The 26,531-nt window shown below is 45.1% G+C and overlaps 1 protein-coding gene across 1 annotated transcript; it reads right to left on the bottom strand.

Moving 5' to 3' along the window:
• Positions 1 to 1,500: 1,500 nt before the first annotated feature.
• LOC126106487 (cuticle protein 79-like) lies at positions 1,501 to 22,940 on the bottom strand. Its single transcript, XM_049912788.1, has 4 exons — positions 22,898 to 22,940; positions 10,283 to 10,702; positions 7,018 to 7,113; positions 1,501 to 1,642 (listed from the first exon to the last, which is right to left on the bottom strand). The coding sequence occupies exons 1-3, from the start codon at positions 22,910 to 22,912 to the stop codon at positions 7,030 to 7,032; spliced, it is 519 nt and encodes a 172-aa protein (XP_049768745.1). The 5' UTR covers positions 22,913 to 22,940; the 3' UTR covers positions 1,501 to 1,642; positions 7,018 to 7,029.
• Between the last annotated feature and the right edge of the window lie 3,591 nt (positions 22,941 to 26,531).

The raw sequence follows: 26,531 nt of genomic DNA, 5'->3' as shown, positions 1-26,531 counted from the left end.
GTATCAAAGCCGTTATTACAGCCAGAGGTGGTTGTTCTGGGTACAGATTTCGCAGGATCTATGCACCCAAATTGCGTAAAAATGTAATCACATGTCAGTTCTAGTATAATATATTTGTGCAATGAATACTCGTTTATCATCTGCATTTCTTCTTGGTGTAGCAATTTTAATGGTCAGTAGTGTATATACACTGTAAAGGTTCATTTAGCAAGACTAACTCTTTGAAGATGCACATACTAGATAACTATGGATGAATAATACGTGTTATTTTCATGGTTCACTTTTGTACAGTCAGTTCTTTTTTCGTATGTTTTGTGTTATCCTTCAATCCATTCCAACGAAAATTTTTGTTGTCAGTTTACTGTGCTTTCATAATCGTTTTTGAAATGTCAAGTGAAGTATGATTATTATTTTGTAGCAATAAAAATATCAAGTTTTGTTTCGCTTCTGTTCATCAATCTTTCTACAGGCATTTCGTAAGTAGTGGTTAACCAATAACCCCCAATACCACGAATCGGACCCCATGTGTAACGCAACTTTGAACTTCAACGTTACAGACGTCTCCGTAATTTGAGCTCCATTTTACGAAAAACAAATTTCTCACTTCCTGGACTATGTGTTCCACAATGATGCCACTTTGTTATACATTTGCATTCTATGGATGCTATCTGGAAAATATGTTGCAAGTTGACTGAGGAGTAAATAAGTGATGAATTGGTACATCATGTCTGATGCTACAGTTTTACTGCATAAACGTTGAAAATGTGGTAATCGATAAAGTTTTTCCCTTATTGTTTTGTATTCCAATGCTCGAGAGGCAAAGTTTGGAAAAGGTTCGAAATTACGATTAAAAACTTCCTGGCAGATTAAAACTGTGTGCCCGACCGAGACTCGAACTCGGGACCTGTGCCTTTCGCGGGCAAGTGCTCTACCAACTGAGCTACCGAAGCACGACTCACGCCCGGTACTCACAGCTTTACTTCTGCCAGTACCTCGTCTCCTACCTTCCAAACTTTACAGAAGCTCTCCTGCGAAACTTGCAGAACTAGCACTCCTGAAAGAAAGGATATTGCGGAGACATGGCTTAGCCACAGCCTGGGGGATGTTTCCAGAATGAGATTTTCACTCTGCAGCGGAGTGTGCGCTGATATGAAACTTCCTGGCAGATTAAAACTGTGTGCCCGACCGAGACTCGAACTCGGGACGATTAAAAGTTGTTGCAAGTCGTTGTGTGCTCTCATTCTTAAATATGGGATGAGTACAGCCTGGGTAATTTGCACACAGTTAGGATGTCTCACTACATACACGCAATTTATCGCTTTTATGCTTGAGTTATTGTGATGAGCAAACTATGGCATGATTTTACGTTTTTAACTGCGGTTAATGATTCTATGAAATATCGTAAAACATATCTTTGGTGTTCCTGGTTACAAATCCAAGGTTCTAAGTTGGGACCAAATAAATAAAGCGTCATTTATATTCACTCAGTATTTATTTTTTTTATTTTATTATGTAGATCGACGAAGCAGTACATTTTATGCGTTGATTGTGGGACGTATGAGGTGAAATTACGAAGACTGGCGAGCGTGGATTGATGTTCGTGATGTCGGTTGTTCAGATGAAGGGGCAGTTGAGTTTCCATCTGCAACAAGAAAGAGCATAAGTGAGTTTGTAAATTTAAAAAAATAGTGTGATTTTTTAACTGTAGCTTTTGAATAAGAGTAACTACTATACGTGGGGTGTACCACAAATACTTTTACAACATTTGGAGGCGAATTACTCAGTCTTCAGTCTAAAAGCAGAAGAATATTTTGCAGAGAGGTCAGAATAGAAAAAAAAAAACATCTCCTGCGCTGAAGTACGCGTGGTTGTATTTAATCCTCATTCTACGTTTCAGACCATGCGGCGGCGGCTATTTCAGACTGTGTTTAAGATGGGAATGCATGTGATTGCCTGGTGCGTCCGCATGATATCACACCACGTCTTGCAGGTGCTGTGTTCCCCTAACAAAGGAAATTCCGGAAGTGTCTCCCCAGTTTCACATCATGAGTGCTGTAGATATCAGCGTCAGTGATGCTGGCAAACGACGGAGGCTGAACGGAGCTGCAGGGCATGATCGAAGTCCTATCAGACACTATACCGAATCTGCGGCTCGGTTAGCCTACGCCTGTAATCAATTGATTTATCAACCCCGGATAATGCTTCGGACACCCTAGACATTTGGGGCAAATTGTATTATTTTTCCGGAAACATACGGTCTGTGGACGATAGACTGGTTAATGACCACAGTGATGCGAGAGAATATTTACTCGTTTGTTTTTCTGTGCTGACAACGCTAGTATGCGCTCACCTCACACCGATCAGCAAATGTAAATGGCTCTGAGCACTATGGGACTTAACTTCTGAGGTCATCAGTCCCCTAGAACTCAGAACTACTTAAACCTAACTAACCTAAGGACATCACACACATCCATGGCCGAGGCAGGATTCGAACCTGCGACCGTAGTGGTCGCGCGGTTCCAGACTGTAGCGCCTAGAACCGCTCGGCCACCCCGGCTGAACACACCGATCAGCAGCTACGACAAAAATTACACTTGAAAATAACAAAGGTTTTCCAAAACGCATTACTGAGACGTTCGTGTTCAAATGTAGTACTTATTTGTGGTAGTGAATATGAACGCAAATTAAGTCATTTACAATACAACTGAATAAGTAGAAGACAGACGACATTTGAAACATCATACTGCGTTTTGCAGAACAGACGTATGTTGTGAAAACCACAGTTGCAAAATCGGCTTGCCTGCACGCATCTGTCGCTCTGAACTTTGATCCTACTACTGGGCCTTTCTTTTAATGCTACCACTACATCTTCTATGTATAGGTTAACAGCAGGGGCGAAATACTGCGTCCTTGTCTTATTTTTCCCTCTTGATTCTTTTACATGCGATGTATTAAACTTCTTTTCGTGTAGCTGAGACCTATCTTCCTGAGAATTTTAAATATATTGCGCAATTTTACGTCGCCAGACGCTTGTACTAGATCGACAAAGTGTATGAATGTGTGGTGATTTTGGTTAAGTCTTGCTTCCGTTATGTAACCATCACCTTTCCTAAAGCCGAACTGATAGTCGTTTACCAAATCCCAAATTTTATTTTCCATTATTCTGTCTCCTGTCAGTAAGTTCGATGCATGAGAATTTTTCTCTGATTGTGTGAAAGCGGGTGGAAATTAAGCCAGAACATGCTGATTTGCTTCGCCAATAGCGTTTAAACGAGGTAATCCTAGTTAAAGTGAGAAAATTTGTCAATTTTACAATCCTTGCTTGCCATTATAACCACATAGCCGCACGTAATGTTATACTGGACTAGTCTTCGTTGGAATATTCGTGCACAATCGGCCCACACCAGTGTGTTGCTTGCTTTTTCTCTGCGTCTAACAGTCTTTTAGAAGAAAATGGCTTATTTTACTACCTGATGTTTGCTGCATGGTTGTAACTGCACCACGATATGGATTTAGTCTATCGGTACCGGCTACCCATTTTGCGTCTTTGCGTCCACTCTTCAGTAACTGACTTGCTGCCAAGGCGAAAATAAAGATTAATGGCTTTCTTGATCAATGCATTCTTGAATGTACTAAGCTAAATTAAAGACATTCTACTTGTAATAAAGTAAATACTGATGTAGCGTTCGTCTGTAGGCTGCCCTCAATCATCAATAGAAGTGTCTGTAGTTATACACCCAACACCTGCATATTCTTCGCAAGTCACTGTGGAGCGTGGAGTAAGTGGTGGGAAGATTTACCACTGTTCTTTGCTGTTTCATTCACGTACTGAGGAGAGCAGAAAATGACTATCTACATGCTTCTGTGCGTCCCCTAACCTCATTTATCCTATTTTCATGGTCTCTAAACGAAGTATACAATGGCGCCACCAAAACATTAGTGCAGACTTCTTCGAATACACCTTCTCTACTTTTCCCACCAAAGGTTCGCAAGGTCTTCATTGTTTTTTCTCCAAGGATCAACATTTGAATTCCTCGAGCATATCTATCACACTTTTGTGTGGGGTACACCGACCTATGATGATCATAGCAGTTATGATTGCAACAGGTTTTCTTTTCGTGCCTGCTGCCATATCAGCTTGATATTATGACTGTATCAATCAGTAGACATCCCAGCCTGAAATAACTCCAACAGCACACTCTGCTGCTCTAGATATTTTGGTCAACAAATAAAATGAGTGGAGTGGGGGAGGATGTTATGCATAACTAATGTAGAGTTAAGACTAAGATATACTGTAAATATTCCAGAACTAACTAAAAGGGAGCACAATCAGAACATATTTATTTTGCAAACAAAGCCGCAAATTCAACTAAGTAACTAGGTATAACAGTTACGGACAACTTAAATTGGAAGGAACACATAGAAAATGTTGTGGGAGTCTAATCAAAGACTGCGTTTTATTCGCACGACACTTGGAAAATGTAACAGATCTACTAAAGAGACTGCCTACACTACGCTTGTCCGTCCTCTTTTAGAATACTGCTGCGCGGTGTGGGATCCTTACCAGATAGGACTGACGGAGTACATCGAAAAAGTTCAAAGAAAGGCAGCACGTTTTGTATTATCGCGAAATATGAGACTGTCACAGGAATGATACAGGATTTGGACTGGACATCATTAAAAGAAAGACATTTTTCGTTGCGACGGAATCCCCTCACGAAATTCCAATCACCAACTTTCTCCTTCGAATGCGAAAATATTTTGTTGACACTGACCTACATAGGGAGGAACGACCACCACGATAAAATAAGGGATATCAGTGCTCGTACAGAAAGATACAGATGTTCGCTCTTTCCCCGTGGTATACGAGATTGGAATAATAGAGAACTGTGAAGGTGGTTCGATGAACCCTCTGCCAGGCACTTAAATGTGATTTTCAAGTATCTATGTAGATATACCACTTGTATGAATATCAAGAGCTCAGATGGCAACCCAGTTCTAAGCAAAGAAGGGAAAGCAGAAAGGTGGAAGGAGTATATAGAGGGTTTATACAAGGGCGATGTACTTGAGGACAATATTATGGAAATGGAAGAGGATGTAGATGAAGATGAAATGGGAGATAAGATACTGCGTGAAGAGTTTGACAGAGCACTGAAAGACCTGAGTCAAAACAAGGCCCCGGGAGTAGACAACATTCCATTAGAACTACTGATGGCCTCGGGAGAGCCAGTCATGACAAAACTCTACCATCTGGTGAGCACGATGTATGAGACAGGCTAAATACCCTCAGACTTTAAGAAGAGTATAATAATCCCAATCCCAAAGAAAGCAGGTGTCGACAGATGTGAAAGTTACCGAACTATCAGTTTAATAAGTCACAGCTGCAAAATACTAACGCGAATTCTTTACAGACGAATGGAAAAACTGGTAGAAGCCGACCTCGGGGAAGATCAATCTGGATTCCGTAGAAATGTTGGAACACGTGAGGCAATACTGACCTTACGACTTATCTTGGAAGAAAGATTAAGAAAAGGCAAACCTACATTTCTAGCATTTGTAGACTTAGAGAAAGCTTTTGACAATGTTGACTGGAATACTCTCTTTCAAATTCTGAAGGTGGCAGGGGTAAAATACAGGGACCGAAAGGCTATTTATAATTTTTACAGAAACCAGATGGCAGTTATAACAGTCGAGGGGCATGAAAGGGAAGCAGTGGTTGGGAAAGGAGTGAGACAGGGTTGTAGCCTCTCCCCGATGTTATTCAATCTGTATATTGAGCAAGCAGTAAAGGAAACAAAAGAAAAGTTCGGAGTAGGCATTAAAATCCATGGAGAAGAAATAAAAACTTTGAGGTTCGCCGATGACATTGTAATTCTGTCAGAGACAGCAAATGACTTGGAAGAGCAGTTGAACGGAATGGATGGTGTCTTGAAGGGAGGATATAAGATGAACATCAACAAAAGCAAAACGAGGATAATGGAATATAGCCGAATTAAGTCGGGTGATGCTGAGGGAATTAGATTAGGAAATGAGACACTTAAAGTAGTAAAGGAGTTTTTCTATTTAGGGAGTAAAATAACCGATGATGGTCGAAGTAGAGAGGATATAAAATGTAGACTGGCAATGGCAAGGAAAGCGTTTCTCAAGAAGAGAAATTTGTTAACATCGAATATAGATTTAGGTGTCAGGAAGTCGTTTCTGAAAGTATTTGTATGGAGTGTAGCCATGTATGGAAGTGAAACATGGACGATAACTAGTTTGGACAAGAAGAGAATAGAAGCTTTCGAAATGTGGTGCTACAGAAGAATGCTGAAGATAAGGTGGGTAGATCACGTAACTAATGAGGAGGTATTGAATAGGATTGGGGAGAAGAGAAGTTTGTGGCACAACTTGACTAGAAGAAGGGATCGGTTGGTAGGACATGTTCTGAGGCATCGAGGGATCACAAATTTAGCATTGGAGGGCAGCGTGGAGGGTAAAAATCGTAGAGGGAGACCAAGAGATCAATACACTAAGCAGATTCAGAAGGATGTAGGTTGCAGTAGGTACTGGGAGATGAAGAAGCTTGCACAGGATAGAGTAGCATGGAGAGCTGCATCAAACCAGTCGCAGGACTGACGACCACAACAACAACAACATGTAGATATAGGTGTAGATGTAGTTACTTAACAGGCTCTTTCAAAACGGCATTTATTGCAACACTCTATAAGTGCGTATCCAAAAGACGCAAAAATCAAACAGGTTGACGAATTCGTCTAGCAGTAGCGTAGGTGATCAGTTTGGCAACGGTCTCTTAGTTTTTATGCAGTGCAGCAGCGATTTGTAGCCCAGGACAGTGGCTAGAGTGCGAGGGATGGCGTTGGTTGGGTGGGAAACCTGCGTCGATCAGAAGACACATGCAGACTGAATGAACTATCGAGACACGGATGTTGGACTATTGAGGAGTAGTTGGTGAAGTAGGATGTAGTAAGCTGAATGAACCGTCGTGATGGACTGTTGAAGGGCAGTCTCTCTTACCAGAGATGGTGTTCAGTGCAGCAGTGACTTGTAGCCCAGGCCGATGGCTGGAGCTGCGGCAATGGCGGGCACCGCCGTCTTGATCACCGCCGGTGTCTGCAACAATACGACATGTAATGAGTTAGCGCGCTTGCATTGGTGGGATACGTTATGGATTGTGGCTGGTGTCCAGTTTACAAACAAGGTGTATCCACTGGTCGGGTTACGTATGTTTATACACTCCTGGAAATTGAAATAAGAACACCGTGAATTCATTGTCCCAGGAGGGGGAAACTTTATTGACACATTCCTGGGGTCAGATACATCACATGATCACACTGACAGAACCACAGGCACATAGACACAGGCAACAGAGCATGCACAATGTCGGCACTAGTACAGTGTATATCCACCTTTCGCAGCAATGCAGGCTGCTATTCTCCCATGGAGACGATCGTAGAGATACTGGATGTAGTCCTGTGGAACGGCTTGCCATGCCATTTCCACCTGGCGCCTCAGTTGGACCAGCGTTCGTGCTGGACGTGCAGACCGCGTGAGACGACGCTTCATCCAGTCCCAAACATGCTCAATGGGGGACAGATCCGGAGATCATGCTGGCCAGGGTAGTTGACTTACACCTTCTAGAGCACGTTGGGTGGCACGGGATACATGCGGACGTGCATTGTCCTGTTGGAACAGCAAGTTCCCTTGCCGGTCTAGGAATGGTAGAACGATGGATTCGATGACGGTTTGGATGTACCCTGTACTATTCAGTGTCCCCTCGACGATCACCAGTGGTGTACGGCCAGTGTAGGAGATCGCTCCCTACACCATGATGCTGGATGTTGGCCCCGTGTGCCTCGGTCGTATGCAGACCTGATTGTGGCGCTCACCGGCACGGCGCCAAACACGCATACGACCATCATTGGCACCAAGGCAGAAGCGACTCTCATCGCTGAAGACGACACGTCTCCATTCGTCCCTCCATTCATGCCTGTCGCGACACCACTGGAGGCGGGCTGCACGATGTTGGGGCGTGAGCGGAAGACGGCCTAACGGTGTTGCGGGACCGTAGCCCAGCTTCATGGAGACGGTTGCGAATGGTCCTCGCCGATGCCCCAGGAGCAACAGTGTCCGTAATTTGCTGGGAAGTGGCGGTGCGGTCCCCTACGGCACTACGTAGGACCCTACGGTCTTGGCGTGCATCCGTGCGTCGCTGCGGTCCGGTCCCAGGTCGACGGGCACGTGCACCTTCCGCCGACCACTGGCGACAACATCGATGTACTGTGGAGACCTCACGCCTCACGTGTTGAGCAATTCGGCGGTACGTCCACCCGGCCTCCCGCATGCCCACTATACGCCCTCGCTCAAAGTCCGTCAACTGCACATACGGTTCACGTCCACGCTGTCGCGGCATGCTACCAGTGTTAAAGACTGCGATGGAGCTCCGTATGCCACGGCAAACTGGCTGACACTGACGGCGGCGGTGCACAAATGCTGCGCAGCTAGCGCCATTCGACGGCCAACACCGCGGTTCCTGGTGTGTCCGCTGTGCCGTGCGTGTGATCATTGCTTGTACAGCCCTCTCGCAGTGTCCGGAGCAAGTATGGTGGGTCTGACACACCGGTGTCAATGTGTTCTTTTTTCCATTTCCAGGAGTGTATCTACGTGCACATCTAGCAGTAGCGGCTCTGACTAGTCATGAACAACATTCTTGCTCCCGGCTTCAATCACAGACACTTCTTCAATGTACAGAAATCACCTACAATGGTGGTCAAAGATTACCCATGTAAGTTACTCTCGTTCTGCTAACGGCATAGTAGACGTCAGCAGAAGTGTCGCAATCGGTTCCCTAAATCTGATCAAGAGGATTTTATGAAGGCAGTGTCGTATTTTACACTCGGTGAGAACTCCTATTCATTGGATGGACTGTAGAGATGATGATGATGATTAGTGTTTCAGGGCGCACAACAACGAGGTTATCACCGCCCGTTCCCAAAAGAAATGTTGACGAATGCAGCCAAGATATGTTAAACAAGGATCAATTCAGAGTCGATCTTTGCGAGAATCGGAAATGTTCAAATTGCAAGATTGGACACAGCACATTGAAACAGCTAGATAAAACTAAAAATAAATTAGCAGTACAAAACAGGTAGAAATAATTAACGGTCGCTGAGTGACCACTTGCAAATAATGGGTGACCAAACCACTTTACAGCACATTAAGATCTCAATCCCAATATTTTGGGAAGAAGTCCAGACATCACACAAAAACGTAAAACTCTAGCGACACTCGCTTCATTATTAGTTAAAATGGAGGGCAGATCTGGTGGGAAACTGAAATCTTCCCTCAAACCCGCATATAAAACACACTCAGTAAAAATATGTCTTATCGACAGCTGTGTCCCACATGTCTGACACGTTAGTGGCTCCTCACGACGTAACAGCAAGTCATGTGTCAATGGACAATTCACTGAATAAGTAGGACAAACGAGGATTTCAAACGAGATACACTGTTGTGACGAGAGCCAATGTAATAAAAAAAATTCACTGAATACGGCTACTTCCTCAGCTCGTTGTTGTCGGAAGGAGGTAAGCCACGGTCGGGCAGAATCCTTCACCGCCCGCAACTTATTCTCCCTCACTTCCAGCCAGTGAGCCTCCCACCAACGCATGACCTTCCGAGTCACGAATGATGTTATGGAGACTCAGCCACCTGATAAGAATTCCAAACACTAGAGCTGTGTTCTGTTTGCGTTACAGATCTACTGGACTTTTGGAGAGCTGACTCGAAAATCTGTCGTCCATTTCTCTTCTACTCATGTGCCGTTGGTGTTCCATTTCATATCCCTCGTTAGTATTGTCCCTACATAACTAGATAATATAATGGGCTCCAGTTATTTGGAACAGGTGTTGTTACTGGATAGTATCTGGTGTCATCGAGAGCTCTGGGAGCCAGTAATGTCAAATGTATTAGGACGCTGTAAAATGCTTCTGGATTGTAGACTACGTTATGTAAATGCAGCCAAGGAGATTTGTTTTATTACATTGGCTCTCGTCACAACAGTATATCTCATTTGAATTCAGTGAACGTTTCCTTTAACTCCATTGCTTTGTGCACACAGCGACACATGGCCCCATTTGTGCAGCTGGTGACCCATAGGAAGCGGGTAGAAGAAAATATAATTACTTTGCGAGGCATGAAATATTGCCTACTACAGCATCAATAGATGTTCTTGACAGAGACCAAGCAATGTTGGTGAAGTTGACTGAAACTGATCACGCACCTGCTCGTGGATGACCTGGGGAGGTCCCTGGACCAGCTGGGCAGGGGGCTGGATGAGGCGGGTCTGCACGATGGGGGGAGGCTGGATCACCTGCCTCTGCAGCACTGGAGGCGGCTGCACCAGCTGCGTCGGTCCGGGCACCACGCGGGTGCGTACCACCGTGGCTGGAGCGGCGGCGATGCCGATGGCGGGGGCGGCGGCGATGGCGGGGGCGGCAGCGATGGCGGGGGCGGCGAAGCCCAGGCCTCCAAAGCCGCCTCCCAAGCCGCCTCCGTAGCCGCCACCGTAGCCGCCGAAGCCGCCTCCGTAGCCTCCCAGGCCGGCAGAGAAGCCTCCCAGGTAGCCCGGGGCGGCCTTGGCCTTGGCTTCAGGCTCTGGGACTGGGCCGCACTGGGCTGCAGCCACCAGGGCGACGGTCAGCTGCCATCAGGACATCACAGTGTAAACACCTACGTAGCAGGCAGACATCTGAGAAAATACAAGTTTCCTACCACGGATTGGGACAATAGTCAACTGTTGTGGTTCGGATAGGGGTCCATTTTGGCAACTCGTGATCTACAGCTACATCTACGTACATTCTCTGTGAACCAGTATGAAGTACATGGCAGAGGGTGTAGATACGAGGGCATCACAAACCTTAGCTATAGCTGAGGCTTCTGCATGTGCTGAACAAGGACCCGCACCTCAGTCTCCTAAACGCGGCTGTATCTTTCATCAAACCACAGCGATAAAGTAATGCCCTCCTAGATCAAAACAAGACTGTGACCGGCACTGAGTTCTTCCTGAATCTGAATACTTAGAGCATACAAAGTGGATCCATTACATCATTTTGCTCTTGAGCAATCTTCCATGATGAATCAGGACAGTATTTTGTAAGCAGTCACCTTTGTACAATGTAGTTTTTCCACAATCTTATCAGTGAACCGAATTCCTCCATTTACTTAACCTACACTACTGGCCATTAAATTGCTACACCAAGAAGAAATGCAGATGATAAACGGGTATTCATTCGACAAATATATTATACTAGAACTGACATGTGATTACATTTTCACGAAATTTGGGTGCATAGATGCTGAGAAATCAGTACCCAGAACAACCACCTCTGGCCGTTATAACGGCCTTGATACGCCTGGGCATTGAGTCAAACAGAGGTTGGATGGCGTGTACAGGTACAGCTGCCCATGCAGCTTCAACACGATACCACAGTTCATCAAGAGTAGTGACTGGCGTATTGTGACGAGCCAGATGCTCCGCCACCATTCACCAGACGTTTTCAATTGTTGAGTGATTTGGAGAATATGCTGGCCAGGGCAGCATTCGAACATTTTCTGTATCCAGAAAGGCCCGTACAGGACTAGCAACATGCGGTCGTCCATTATCCTCCTGATATGTAGGGTTTCGCACGGTTCGAATGAAGGGTAGAGCTGCGGGTCGTAACATATCTGAAATGTAACGTCCACTGTTCAGTGCCGTCAATGCGAACGAGAGGTGACCGAGACGTGTGACGTGTGACGAATACACGCTTCCAATGTGCGTTCACCGCGATGTCGCCAAAGACGGATGCGACCATCATGATCCTGTAAACAGAACCTGTATTCATCCGAAAAAATGACGTTTTGCCATTCGTGCACCCAGGTTCGTCTTTCACTACACAATCGCAGGCGATCCTATGATGCAGCGTCAAGGATAACCGCAGCCATGGTCTCCGAGCTGATAGTCCATGCTGCTGCAAACGTTCTCGAACTATTCGTGCAGATGGTTGTTGTCTTTCAAACGTCCCCATCTGTTGACTCAGGGATCGAGACGTGGCTGCCCGATCCGTTACAGCCATGCGTATAAGATGCCTGTCATCTCGACTGCTAGTGATACGAGGCAGTTGGGATCCTGCAAGGCATTCCGTACTGCCCTCCTGAACCCACCGATTCCATAATCTGCTAACAGTCATTGGATCTCGATCAACGCGAGCAGCAATGTCGCGATACGATAAATCGGAATCGCGATAGGCTACAATCCGACCTTTATCAAAATCGGAATCGTGCTGGTACGCATTTCTCCTCCTCACACGAGGCATCACAACAACGTTTCACCAGGCAACGCCGGTCAACTGCTGTTTGTGGATGAGAAATCGGTTGGAAACTTTCCTCATGTCAGCACGCTGTAGGTATCTCCACCGGCGCCAACCTTGTGTGAATGCTCTGAAAAGCTAATCATTTGCGTATCACAGCATCTTCTTCCTGTTGGTTAAATTTCGTGTCTGTAGCACGTCATCTTCGTGGTGTAGCAATTTTAATGGCCAGTAGTGTACATGTCAACCTACACAGATTGTTACTTCCAGATATTTGTGTGCCATGACCGATTCCAGTTGTGAGTCACTGATATTACACCCTTAAGATTCAACGATATTTGTTTTGTAAAGCGCACAGTTTCACATTTGTGGACACTGTGAACATGGCGGTGATATTCGTTCCGCATTTAAACTGTAGTATCGTCCAGAGATCACGTTGCCACACCACACTCGGCAAGGCATATCAGTAACACGTACGTTAGCAAGGGCTCGCTGAATGCACAACGACATATTGGAGGCACTCCAGAGGGCCACGCCTACCTCTCAGCAACAGCAGCGCCCTCACGCTGAGGTCAATATAGTGCCGAGGATGCAAGTCTCGATACTTCATCTACAGCAGTGAACGTCCTCATGTAGGACAGTGACAGTTGTTAGAGTTTCAGATGAACTTGTACTGTTGTAAAAGTTGAACAGTTTATTACTGTGTGCTGCAAGAGATGCTTTCATACTTCATCACAGTTGTAAACTGTGCATTACTCTGTGGCAAAAAAGGGCGTCATAAGTTAAGTAAGTCTTTTAACCGTTTATATAATAAACTGAACTTATGTTTCATATGTTCTAGTCAGAGCAATGAAAGAACCCACAGTTACGGCTGGACGAAAATAGTTTCCTCTGCTAACAACAGAAATTACACCAATATCTGACTGAATTTTCGCATTGTTATTTTTTAAGATACATATTCGTTACTGATAACGAAATCGTATGCAAAAAGTATAAGCTACAATTAATACTGTTAGTCAAATCATGAACGGGATAGGTCACAAGACACTTTCCAGGGCTATTAGTGAAGTTGCTTCTTTCATTCACTGTCCATCCAAGATAACATGTTACGTCCTCCCTATCAAGACGGGTGATAACAGAAACACTTAATGCACGATCCTTCTGTGATCTCCAGTGAAATCTGAGGTACTGTGCTGATTTATTGGATGAATTTGTATGAGTCTTCTCTGTTTCTCCACCGCTAAGTCAGACGCTCCACCTTAAACGCAGAACGTGTACGCCTCTGGTTCACAACGGAATTGTATCACAGTCTGAGATTATCAGAAGCAGAGAAGCTATCCAGCAATAAATATGTTTTACTTTAGATTGCCTTTTCAGTTTCTTGGAGGCAGTCTTCACGATTAACTCTCATTGGTTATTGTTGCAAACAGCTCAATGACTCACGTTGTTAGATTCTAGGGTCACATATCAAAGGTCACAATTTTGAGTAGCATTGCATGTATGTTTCGTTCAAGCCTCGTTGATGCGTTGACATCGGGTGAAGCGTCAGCTGATGTTGAGCGCCAGTATGCTTTATGTTTCTGGTTAACGTGCGCTGATTGTGTCTTGCGAGGTACAATGGGTTCTGTTTTCGACCTTCCCAAATAAAAAAAAATCGGCTGTCGAGAACTGAACCTTTACTTTGGTAGCCAGCTGTGTTGGTGACAACTAAGACGGGCAACATCCTGCTGTGGCGATGAAGGTGAGAGCCCCACTTCCCACCATCTACGAGGTCACTGGAAATACGAGGTCAGTGGAAACAGCTCAGTTGGATCGTACGTCCGAGTCCGAGGTCGCTAACGCTAGTTTGACCCTGATGTAGGTGGTTAGAGAGGTGGCCTTGAAAGAAGTTGAACTCATTACCAGATAATAGGTGGTGGCTTTTATTTCACGACTATTACTTACCGCGGGTGTCCCATCTGTATCCATAGTATTTCGGCAAAGATGTGTGGAGTGAAAGGATGAGACATACTGTTCAAAGTGGTCTCTCGAGCAATAATGTCTTCGGAAGACACTGATTCTGGTTTAACGCTTCTCCTTACACTCCGTACAACTCTACACGATGAAGCAAAGTGTGAGGATCAATGTTGTGCAGGCAGTAGTGGACTGTAAGCAGGATATTTTGATTTAAGTAAACAGTGGTTGGAAAAGAGGATTTAAGGCAGTAGTACGGAATACTGAGTGAGCTAAGCGACTGAAGCGCTAACGTTTCGTAACAGACAAACGGCTGCCGCATTCAAGTTGTTGTCGCTAAGTCGAAAAACAATGCACTGTCATCCGTGAAGCGTCCATCATTACCAAAGTTCGTAAGTGGTTGACGAGATAGAGAATTCCTCATTATAGACATCTGCAGACGTACACGGTGTCCCAAAAAAGTGTGTCCCGTATTCTCACAGGGGAAAGTACTGCTGTAAGCTAAATAAAAGACTTAGCAACATATGCTGGGAAACAAATGCTCCGCTTGACAAAAAAAAATGTGAAGCTCCCCAGAAGGGAAGGAGGAAATACATTTGAGGGGTTGAGAGGTTATGTGATGCTGTTTCAGCGGTAACAAAATCGAGTCAGATTAGAAAGATGGGTTGGCATATGAGTCCACTCATCAATATAATGTTATGCCCGCTCTGGCGAGGATGCATGTACTGATTCGCTTGAGAAGGCGTTTTACCCTCTCGAGAGTTACTTCATATCCAGACTCTAGCACTGGGCTGGGAACCTCTGAGCTGGTTCCACACATGTTCTGCTGGGGACTGATCTGGAGATCTTACTAGCCACGGTCGCGCGTCACCACACGAGGACAGTTCACAGAGACACTTGCCATTTGTGTACCTCTGAGCTGGAAAGTGGCACCGCAACAACTGTCACATCAGAGGTAACACGCGAGGCCACCGTGCACATTTCCCTCAGTCACAACCGACCATGCCTTAAAGTCAAACCCAATGGCACCTAAAACCATTATGCCAGATGCAACACTACTATGACTCTCCAAAACACTGGAAGATTGGCACATCTCTCCAGTTCGCCGCCACACTCCCAGACTGTGCTCATGTGGGGCAGTATAGATCTGCAATTCGTCATTGAACACAATGGGCCACTATTCATCAGCAGTCCACACTTTCTGATCACGGCTCCATTCCTGATGCAGCCGTTTGAATGGTCTGTAACGTTCTAATCCGACAGATGCTGGTCACCGACGATTGGTTCAGTATGAAATAGGATGTCGCAGGGAGTCCATTGATTATTCACTGGCGCGGATTTGAGGGTTTGTGATGCCCTTTGTGCACCATACGGCGGTTCTTTTTTGCCGTGGTCAATCGAATCCTTGACAGCGAGTATGTCTTCCCTCACATGTCCATGCAGTCCAGCGTCTGGCCAGTCTCACATCCGAAGGTCTCACAAATCTGGAGACTGCACGGTTCAACTACCCGGCCAAATGGAGAACCACAATGGAAATGAAATGGAAATGAAGTCCCATGCTTCTTTACAGAGCGTAGGGGAACGATGCGGGAGACCCGCACCGCCTTACTAGGCAAGGTCCTAATGGAGGTGGTTTGCCGTTGCCTTCCTCCGACCGTAATGGGGATGAATGATGATGATGAAGACGACACAACACCCAGTCATCTCGAGGCAGGAAAAATTCCTGACCCCACCGGGAATCGAACCCGGGATACGGCCTCTTTAAAACTCTGCCAGATGCTGATTACGATGTCTCACACAAGTATGTATCATTTCATGCCCTTCACAATGATCACGCAATATACAACGTAACTCATGTACTTCAGACACCCCCGGGTTCCCGGGTTCGATTCCCGGCGGGGTCAGGGAATTTCTCTGCCTCGGGCATGGATGTGTGTGATGTCCTTAGGTTAGTTAGGTTTAAGTAGTTCTGAGTTCTAGGGGGCTGATGACCATAGCTGTTAAGTCCCACAGTGCTCAGAGCCATTTGAACCAACCACTTCAGACACCCTACCAGGCCTTGACAGGAAAGCTAAACACGAGTAGCACTAACACACTCCGAAGGCCGTTCTTCCTGTCACAGACAATTGTAATTGTAATCATTTGCATTCCCGCCGATGTTGTGTACATTGACGAAGAAGATCCAGTGAATTCTCCTCCGTGCCTTCACTTGACAGGCAGCGAATATATAAAGGGTCTTTTTACCCGACTCGAGGTCAGTAGGCAGTGCTGAACGTTGCCTTTCTGATGATGTCCATTGCACATTTATAATTGCTTCTGTTTGCCTTTGTGGAAAGTCTTCCGACTATACAGTTGTTGTCTGGCGTAGCACTAACAACCGCCTTCCACACTGGCCAATTAGTTCTTTTATTTCTTTATTTGTTTTTCGATCATCAGCCTTCTAACTGCTTTCATGGCGCCCGCCACGAATTCCTCTCCTGTGCCATTTTGTCATCTCAGAGTAACAGATGCAGTCTACGTCCTCATTATTTGCTGAATTTATTCCTGTCTTTCTCCACAGCATTTACCCTCTACAGCTTCTTGATGTCTTAATAGATGCCCCATCATCCTGTCTCTTCTTCTTGTCAGTGAATCTGCGGAGAACGTCCTCATTCCTTACTTTACCAGTCCACATAGTTTTCAACAGTCGTCTGTAGCACCACATCTCAAATTCTTTTACTTTCTACCGTTCTGGTTTTCCCAAAGCAACCCTGTTTCACTACCGTACAGAAATGTACATCCTCAGAAATTTCTACCTCAAATTAAGGCCTATGTTTGCTACCAGTAGACTTCTCTTGGCCATGAATGTCCTTTTTTGCCAGTAGTCTTCTTATGCTCCGTGCGTCATAGATTATTTTACTGCCTAGATAGGGGAATTCCTTATCTACTTCGTGATCACCACTCTTTAAGTTTCTTGCTGTTCTCATTTCTACTGCTTCTTATTACTATCGTCTTTCTTTGCTTTAGTCTCAGTCAATATTACGTATTCATTACACTGTTCACTCCGTTCAACAGATCCTGTAGCTCTTGTTCAGTTTGACTGAGGATAGGAATATCATCAGCGAGTCTTACCATTGATGTTACTTCATCTGGAGTATCAGTCCCACTCTTGAAACTTTGTTTTATTTCCGCCATTGCTACTTCGATGTGTAGATTGAAAAGTAGGGACGGAAGACTACATACGTGTCTTACACCCTTTTTTATCCGAGCAATTAGTTCTTGCTATTCGAATCTTATTGTTCCCTGTTACTTCTTGTAAATATTGTGCGTTGCCAGTCTTTCCCCATAGCTTACCTCTATTTTTCTCAGAGTTAGGAACATTTTGCACATTTTACTTGTCGATCGTTTCTTCGAGGTCGACCGTATGAACGTGTTCTGATTTTTCTTCATTCTTGGTTCCAGTATGAACCGCAATAACTGCTTCTCTGGTGCTTTTATCTTTCCTAAAGCTAAATTGATCATCATCTAAAAGATCCTGATTTTTCTTTTCCGTTCTTCTGTATATTATCCTTGTCATGAACTTGGATGTACGAACTGTTAAGCTGACTCTGTAATAATTCTCCCACGTGTCGGATCTTACTGTCATGAGAACTGCGTGGATGATGTCTGATGGTATATCGCCAGTCTCATACATTCTACATATCGTCGCGAATAGACACATTGTTGGCACTTCCCACCCCATGATTTTAGAAATTCCGATGAAACGTTATCCATCCGTTCTACCTTATTTGATCTTAAGCCGTCCAAAGCTCTTTCATATTCTAACACTGGAGCCTCTGTTTCTTCCATGTCGACTCGTGTTTCTTCTTCCATCACGTCATCGGACCTCGTCACAGAGGCCAATTCGTACGTATCGTCTTGGAGTTGTGCTGACACCAGAACGTGGTATGAGATTACGCGGGGTGCTCACAATGTAAATCAAGATATGAAATACTGGTGTTCCGTGCGGGAGATGGCAGGTACGGTGTTCTACTGTTGTTCGGCCAACGGCGTTGATCCCCAGGCACGTGTTGCATACGTCTCTTAGGGTAGTAGCTAATACACACGGTTAATGTGTGGCGCGTTAGTCGTGAAGGTTCAGCAGCGTCGCCTCCCCCTTCACCTGACCGGAATGCCCGCCATCAGCCAAGCCGTCAAGCTAGCATCTGGTATCACCCCTGGCTGATTTCTCCTTTTTTTGCACTGGAAACATCATAAATAATTGTCGCTTATAGGCGTCGTATGAGGCGAGGTGGATATGGAAGCGGCTGAGTCTGGCCTCATTTGCACAGTACGGGAGCCGAGTTACTTCAGTCTACTTCACGGCGGCCGCTCTTAAATAACTGTCAAGCAGGAGCAGAAAAACCGCGTGGGTGAGACCAGTTCGCATGTGTGCTGCTCATGAACGGTAATAACTCCGGTGGGATATCTGAGACCAGATGCGATCGGCTGGCAGCCGGTAAATCGCGCCGCATTCTGGGCAGCTGGTCGGATGTCTAAAGAGCTAGGCGATCTGCCTGTTGCAACGAACGGCTGACCAAGGCGGGTGCACGCAGCCTGGAGTCTCGTGTTCGACACCATAGCGCCTGAGAGAGAGATCGCACGTGTCTAGCACGCGTATGGCTGGATGGGGACGCCCTGGCCGCGGTACACAAGGGCGACACGAATTATTAGAAACTCAGATAAGGACTAGTTTCGAAAAAAATCTAAATGATTTTATTGTATCTCAAAATATTCCCAATTAAAATCAATGCAATTTGGCATTGGGTGAAACTAGTCCTTAAAGCCATGATCCCATTGTTCCTCAAAGACTTCGGAGATCAGGTTTTTATAATGCTCTACTGATGAAGAAAAAATGAATCCAGGGATTATATCTTTTAATTTTTAGAAATAAAAAAATCAGAAAGTTCCGTATGGTGCGAGGACAAGGATCTGACTATTATTGCATGCAAATACTCAGTTCCTAGTTTTGTTATATGCGTTTGACACATTGTCGTGATGGAAAATGGTATTTTTTTCTCGAAATTTTTCATAATTTTGCGGTAAACAGACAATTGTGTAGTAAAGATGGATCTGTCTTCTAACGCTATTGTAGCAATGCGGTACCTTTTAGAAAAAAAAAAAAAACTAGCCACCATCGTCTTACCCTGAAAGCTAATCCGTCGTTCTGTTGTAAGCTTAGACTTTGTTCTAAAGACCCTTTAAGCTGACTGACTTTTCTCTTCGGCAGTAGCGATATTCCAAACCCAATATGAAGTTAGAATTAATTGCCATTGTCAGTTTGCACGAGGCCTTCTCAAATGTGGTGCTGCAGTCTTCTTTTGGAAAACTCCCAAAATCAAAAGGAAAGCTACAACGATTACTAGCTTCCACCAGTTAAATTAGTTTCCGCAGACCACACGGCAGAAAGCAGCTTCTACATCGTTTATTAAAGCGAGCCGCTTTGTCACAGTCATATGACAACTTCAGTTTTCAACAAAGTGTGTCGCTTTACGAACCGATATAGACACTATTTGTTATTGTGTGATCTGAACATGGCCATTTGTCGTGGTCGTTGTTGTGGTCTTCAGTCCAAGGCCAGTTTGATGGAGCTCTGCATGCTACTCTGTTCTGTGCCTCTTCATCTCCGAGTAACTACTGCAACCCACAGCCTTCTGAATTTGCTTGATGCATTCATCTCTTCGTCTCCTTCTACGATTTTTACCCCCCACGCTTCCCTCCAGTGTTATTGCTGATCCCTTGATGCCTCAGAATGTGTTCTACCAACCGATCCCTACTTCTAGTCAGATTGAGCCACTAATTTCTCTTCTCCCCAATTCTAGTCAGTATCTCCTCATTAGTTAAATGATCTACACAAGTAATCTTGAGCATTCTTCTGTGGCAATTCAAACGCTTCTTGCCTAAACTGTGCCAGCCGGAGTGGCCGACCGGATCTAGGCGCTTCAGTCTAGAACCGCGCGACCGCTACTGTCGCAGGTTCGAATCCTGCCTCGGGCATGGATGTGTGTGATGTCCTTAGGTTACTAAGGTTGAAGTAGTTCCACGTTCTAGGGGACTGATGTCCTCAGAAGTTAAGTTTCATAGTGCTCAGAGCCGTTTGAACCATTTGAACCATTAACTCATTTCCTGGGCTTCCATCATTACATAATGATGAGAATTAAATGTCTGGGGGAAAATTAATCATAACATCTATAATCTCTGTACGTGTGTAGTACCTCCCTGCCTTCGTTCACTTGCAGGCATAATGTGTTTTATGTACGCATAGGCTATCGCAGCCGTTGCCACAGTTAATAAAATTCTTCTGAGTGGCTGGCCACATCGTCCATGTGTAAAATTCTTTGACGTTTCGGCCACTGCTTTTTGCAAAAACACTTGGTGGTAACAGAGTCCGAAACGACGGAAAATTTACACTTGGACGATGCGGTCATATAACCGGAGCAATTTTATTGATTATTTATTACAGCAAGCCCGAGAAGTTGTCTCTGTTATCGTTGCCAGGGTTTCGTAGCGACCTAGTTCCGTAATCCTATGCAAAAGTTCCCAATCGAGTGGCCAGTATGTGATTGGGACGGCTCCCGAATTCACTGTCACAGAACTACCAGACCTCTCACTGGACGCGACTTTGTGTCACAAGTAACCTTCCTGAGGACCACCCCATATGATCCCCACATTATCTTCAATTGTTCCTACAGTCTAGAAGTTGTAATATATGTCGTGCACATAGTTCTGCGTAGTCAGCGCGCACACAACTTCCCCACTAGAGCGCGCCCCGCTAAGCACAACAGCGCAGACGCCATATACTGTATATACCAGTATATAGTCAGGTTTCAGTCTGCACCTAATAAGATTACCATATTCCTGTACATAGCCATGAAGATAAATGTATAGTCACTCTTGGCAAGTATCAGAGATATATGTGAGAATAAGATGAACATACCAATGCCAAAGGAACTTCAGATTGTCGATTGTAAATAGCATCGACAGCCAAGTTAAGTAATTTTTATGCTTGTTATTATTTTACTAAATCTGTGCGACAATTAATCAAGTTCTGTTTAAAGTTGGTCACCATCCATCGGCTACTCTAGGCGTGCAAGTGTCATTTATATTGTCTGACCTAATGGCAGAAGATAAACACGCCACGATAAGACCACGAGACATATGAGGTGTGGCTAGAAAAAAACCGGACTAGTACTGGTGAAACAATATAACGAATGCAATAAGGCTGAAAGTCGCGTGGCCTGTCACGTGACTCTCGCTCCGCCTACTGCTCGAGTTTCATCTGCCTCCTGCACTCAGTCTGCCCGTGGCGTCTGTTTTAAGTAGTTGACGTTTTGTCTGTGCGTCGGAAAATTTTGAGTGTACAGAAAGAACAGCGTGTTAACATCAAATTTTGTTTCAAACTAGGAAAATCTGCAAGTGAAACGTTTGTAATGTTACAACAAGTGTACGGCGATGATTGTTTATCGCGAACACAAGTGTTTGAGTGGTTTAAACGATTTAAAGATGGCCGCGAAGATACCAGTGATGACACTCGCACTGGCAGACCATTGTCAGCAAAAACTGATGCAAACATTGAAAAAAATCGGTAAACTTGTTCGACAAGATCGCCGTTTAACAATCAGAGCAGTGTCTGAGTTAACAGGAGTTGACAAGGAAAGTGTTAGGCAGATTCTTCATGAAAGTTTCAACATGAACAAAGTGTGTTCAAAAATGGTTCCAAAGTGTCTCACAATTGAACAGAAGGAACGCCGAAGAATGATTTGTTCTGACATCCTGGAAAACATTTAAAGTGACCCCACCTTCTTACAAAATGTTATTACTTGCGATGAAATGTGGTTTTTTAGTTACGATCCCGATACTAAACGCCAATCGATGCATTGGAAAACTCCTGGTTTTCCACGACAAAAAAAAGCACGAATGTCAAAATCGAAATTCAAGGCAATGATGATTTTTTTTTTTTTTTGACGTCAAAGGGATTGTGCACATTGATTGGGTACCAGAGGGACAAACAGTGAATCAGCATTACTACATTAGCGTCCTGGCTACCCTACGTGAGCGAGTATGGAGAAAACGGAACGATTTGTGGAGAAAAAAGTCAGCTCACAGTGCGTTGTCAGTGAAGACGTTTTTGGCAAAACACAACATTCCCATCTTAGATCATCCACCCTACTCACCTGATTTGGCCCCCTGTGACTTTTTTCTTTTCCTAAAGTCAAGTCAGCTTTGAAAGGAACTAGATTTGAGACTGTTGAAGCAGTAAAAGAAAAAGCGACGGAAGTAATGTATGGACTTACCGAAAATGATCTGCAGCATTGCTATGAACACTGGAAAATTCGTATGGAGCGGTGTAGAGACCGAGGAGGAGAGTACATTGAAGGAGATAACATGAAATTGTAAATAATTGTAAATAAATGTTTTTTTCCAGCATCAGTCCGGTTTTTTTTCTAGCCGCACCTCGTATTGCCGACACTCGCCTACTTCGTTAGAGCGACAAGTGAAATAATCTGATGGTGTGTGTGTACTGAAGGTCTTACAGTGCGCACACTACAATATACTGCAGTGGGCCGTATACTCACTATGATGATCTTCATGGTCTCGGAGCTACACTGCTGTGCAAGGACGCGGTGGAACTGTTGCTCCAGCGGCCGGGTGGGCCCCCCTTTATAGCTGGAGAGACGGGGTGGCTCGCGCAGCCAGGGTCCCACCCCGCAGTCCCTGATTAGCATCGCGTTCTGGTCACGTCGCGAACCGCCCGCTCACACACCACCGGCGGCCGCGGCTTCGCTCGCCGCCACGCGGCCCTGCCCTACCCTACCTTGCCCTGGCCGTTCCCGTACGGTCTCTCTCTCTCTCTCTCTCTCTATTTTCTCCTTTTTTTTCCCGTCCCCTCGCAGTCGGCGGGGCCGCCTTACGCGTCTCTGCCCGGAGAAAGGAAAGCGGCAGCCGGCGCGACGAGCTATTGCGTTACGGCGCAGCGCTGCACTCGCCTAGCATTTCGTAATTGTCTCCGCGCGCGAAATACCGGTCACCCGTATCGCCGCTCATTCACTTCGCGGAAGGGAACAAGCTTACTCTAACGACACTTACCTATCGCACACATGTACGAGGGCAGTTCAATAAGTAATGCAACACATTTTTCTTCTGAAACAGGGGTTGTTTTATTCAGCATTGAAATACACCAGGTTATTCCCCAATCTTTTAGCTACACAATACTATTTTTCAACGTAATCTCCATTCAATGCTACGGCCTTACGCCACCTTGAAATGAGGGCCTGTATGCCTGCACGGTACCATTCCACTGGTCGATGTCGGAGCCAACGTCGTACTGCATCAATAACTTCTTCATCATCCGCGTAGTGCCTCCCACGGATTGCGTCCTTCATTGGGCCAAACATATGGAAATCCGACGGTGCGAGATCGGGGCTGTAGGGTGCGTGAGGAAGAACAGTCCACTGGAGTTTTGTGAGCTCCTCTCGGGTGCGAAGACTTGTGTGAGGTCTTGCGTTGTCATGAAGAAGGAGAAGTTCGTTCAGATTTTTGTGCCTACGAACACGCTGAGGTCGTTTCTTCAATTTCTGAAGAGTAGCACAATACACTTCAGAGTTGATCGTTTGACCATGGGGAAGGACATCGAACAGAATAACCCCTTCAGCGTCCCAGAAGACTGTAACCATGACTTTACCGGCTGAGGGTATGGCTTCAACCTTTTTCTTGGTAGGGGAGTGGGTGTGGCGCCACTCCATTGATTGCCGTTTAGTTTCAGGTTCGAAGTGATGAACCCATGTTTCATCGCCTGTAACAATGTTTGACAAGAAATTGTCACCCTCAGCCACATGACGAGCAAGCAATTCCGCACAGATGGTTCTCCTTTGCTCTTTATGGTGTTCGGTTAGACAACGAGGGACCCAGCGGGAACAAACCTTTGAATATGCCAACTGGTGAACGATTGTGACAGCACTACCAACAGAGATGTCAAGTTGAGCACTGAGTTGTTTGATGGTGATCCGTCGATCATCTCGAACAAGTGTGTTCGCACGCTCCGCCATTGCAGGAGTCACAGCTGTGCACGGCCGGCCCGCACGCGGGAGATCGGACAGTCTTGCTTGACCTTGCGGCGATGATGACACACGCTTTGCCCAACGACTCACCGTGCTTTTGTCCACTGCCAGATCACCGTGGACATTCTGCAAGCGCCTATGAATATCTGAGATGCCCTGGTTTTCCGCCAAAAGAAACTCGATCACTGCCCGTTGTTTGCAACGCACATCCGTTACAGACGCCATTTTAACAGCTCCGTACAGCGCTGCCACCTGTCGGAAGTCAATGAAACTATACGAGGCGAAGCGGGAATGTTTGAAAATGTTCCACAAGAAATTTCCGGTTTTTTCAACCAAAATTGGCCGAGGAAAAAAATGTGTTGCATTACTTATTGAACTGCCCTCGTACAATCGTGGACAAAACAAGCGAGACTCCTCGCTTTTTCGTTATGTTGATCCCCACAGGTTTAAAGTCTGCTGCACAGTATAACAGGCAAGGCGACGCAGTGCTACCAACATACTACGCACAGGGTTTGAAATTGACGAACTATCCAAATTTTGTCACTTTTCAATCGTATGTAAGACTATACGAGGGTTGGAACTTAAATAGCGGCAACTCTTTATTCACAACCGATACAAAATAGCTACATGTTGGCACTTGTTACTGTCCTTCAAAGTAGTTCAATGGCTCTGAGCACTATGGAACTATGTCGTCATCAGTCCCCTAGAACTTAGAACTACTTAAACCTAACTAACCTAAGGACATCACACACATCCATGCCCGAGGCAGGATTCGAACCTGCGACCGTAGCGGTCACGCTCTTCCAGACTGTAGCGCCTAGAACCGCACGGCCACTCCGGCCGGCCCTTCAAAGTAGTCACCAGTGTTGTGTGGAATCCGTTGCCGTTACTCGCTAATAACAGTATTTTGCTATTTCGATAAACATCCCGAATGATTGTCACATAGGCGGTGACATAAAGGTAGAAAATTCATGTTTTAGAGTCCAGAAAGCTCTATGCAACAGAAATTGCAGATCATTTTGCCATTTTCATTGCGAAATTGCTGGCTTATGCATGTCTGGGGTTCTAATAGAGGGCTGTTTGCCTGGGTTGTCTGCTAGCGTAGTGAAAAGTGTTTGCTACTGCAAGGGAGGTCTGGTTTGTTTTCGGTTCTGATCTCGATGGAGGCTGATAGACTATCAGTAAAGCAATTTTAACAAATTCTCGCGCCCCCAATACGTTTTATTGCTACAATTATTCTGTACTGGCGCCCTGTGGATATCAATATGAAACTCTTGTAGAATTTCATACTTGTTACTGACTTCCTTTTTCCGCCTCTGTCAATAATTGAACTGACCTACGTGTGGCACTGAATGATTTTTAAGTGAATTTCGTTATGAATCTTCACGCATTGCTAAATTTGCGAACTTTCATGGTAGGTCAGCAACGGTAATCCACTATGACTGGTCTGACACACACCGTTTCGCGGCCGAAGGCGTATAATATTTTGCTAATTCGTAACGATCTATGGTACTTAGTCTTACTAGAACAGTTATGTTATCTCGATAAACTGAAATTCATTTTTATTAGTACAGTTCATACTAATTAGCGTATTTTAGGACTATTAATATGTAAAAACACACCACATGTCATAAAGAAAGCGTATAAACCGTCTGAGGATGAATCACAACGATTCGAAACCGGTAACGGTATCCTTTGAACAAAGTAACTGGAAGTAAATTTGTGGCTGGTTGCTGTCCTAACACCATCAACATTTGTCTTCAAACGTCAGCCACGGTCTCCATGTCATCATATGGCTCTGAGCGCTATGCGACTTAACTGCTGAGGTCATCAGTCGCCTAGAACTTAGAACTAATTAAACCTAACTAACCTAAGGACATCACACACATCCATGCCCGAGGCAGGATTCGAACCTGTGACCGTAGCGGTCACGCGGTTCCAAACTGAAGCGCTAGAATCGCAAGGCCACACCGGCCGGCCATCATATGACAAAATTGCAATTAGCGTTTCTTTTTTCATTTATATATTTACGTGTTGTGTTTAACGCACTAAACAGCATTAATACAGTCTTACACGTGATTGAAAACGGTCTGCTAAAGTACGGGTAGTTTGTCAATTTCACGACTGTGCATAGTATGTTGGTAGCACTTCG

The sequence above is a fragment of the Schistocerca cancellata genome, chromosome 10 (genome assembly GCF_023864275.1).
Source record: "Schistocerca cancellata isolate TAMUIC-IGC-003103 chromosome 10, iqSchCanc2.1, whole genome shotgun sequence".
Taxonomy (NCBI): domain Eukaryota; kingdom Metazoa; phylum Arthropoda; class Insecta; order Orthoptera; family Acrididae; genus Schistocerca; species Schistocerca cancellata.
This window is presented reverse-complemented; position numbering and strand designations above follow the sequence as displayed.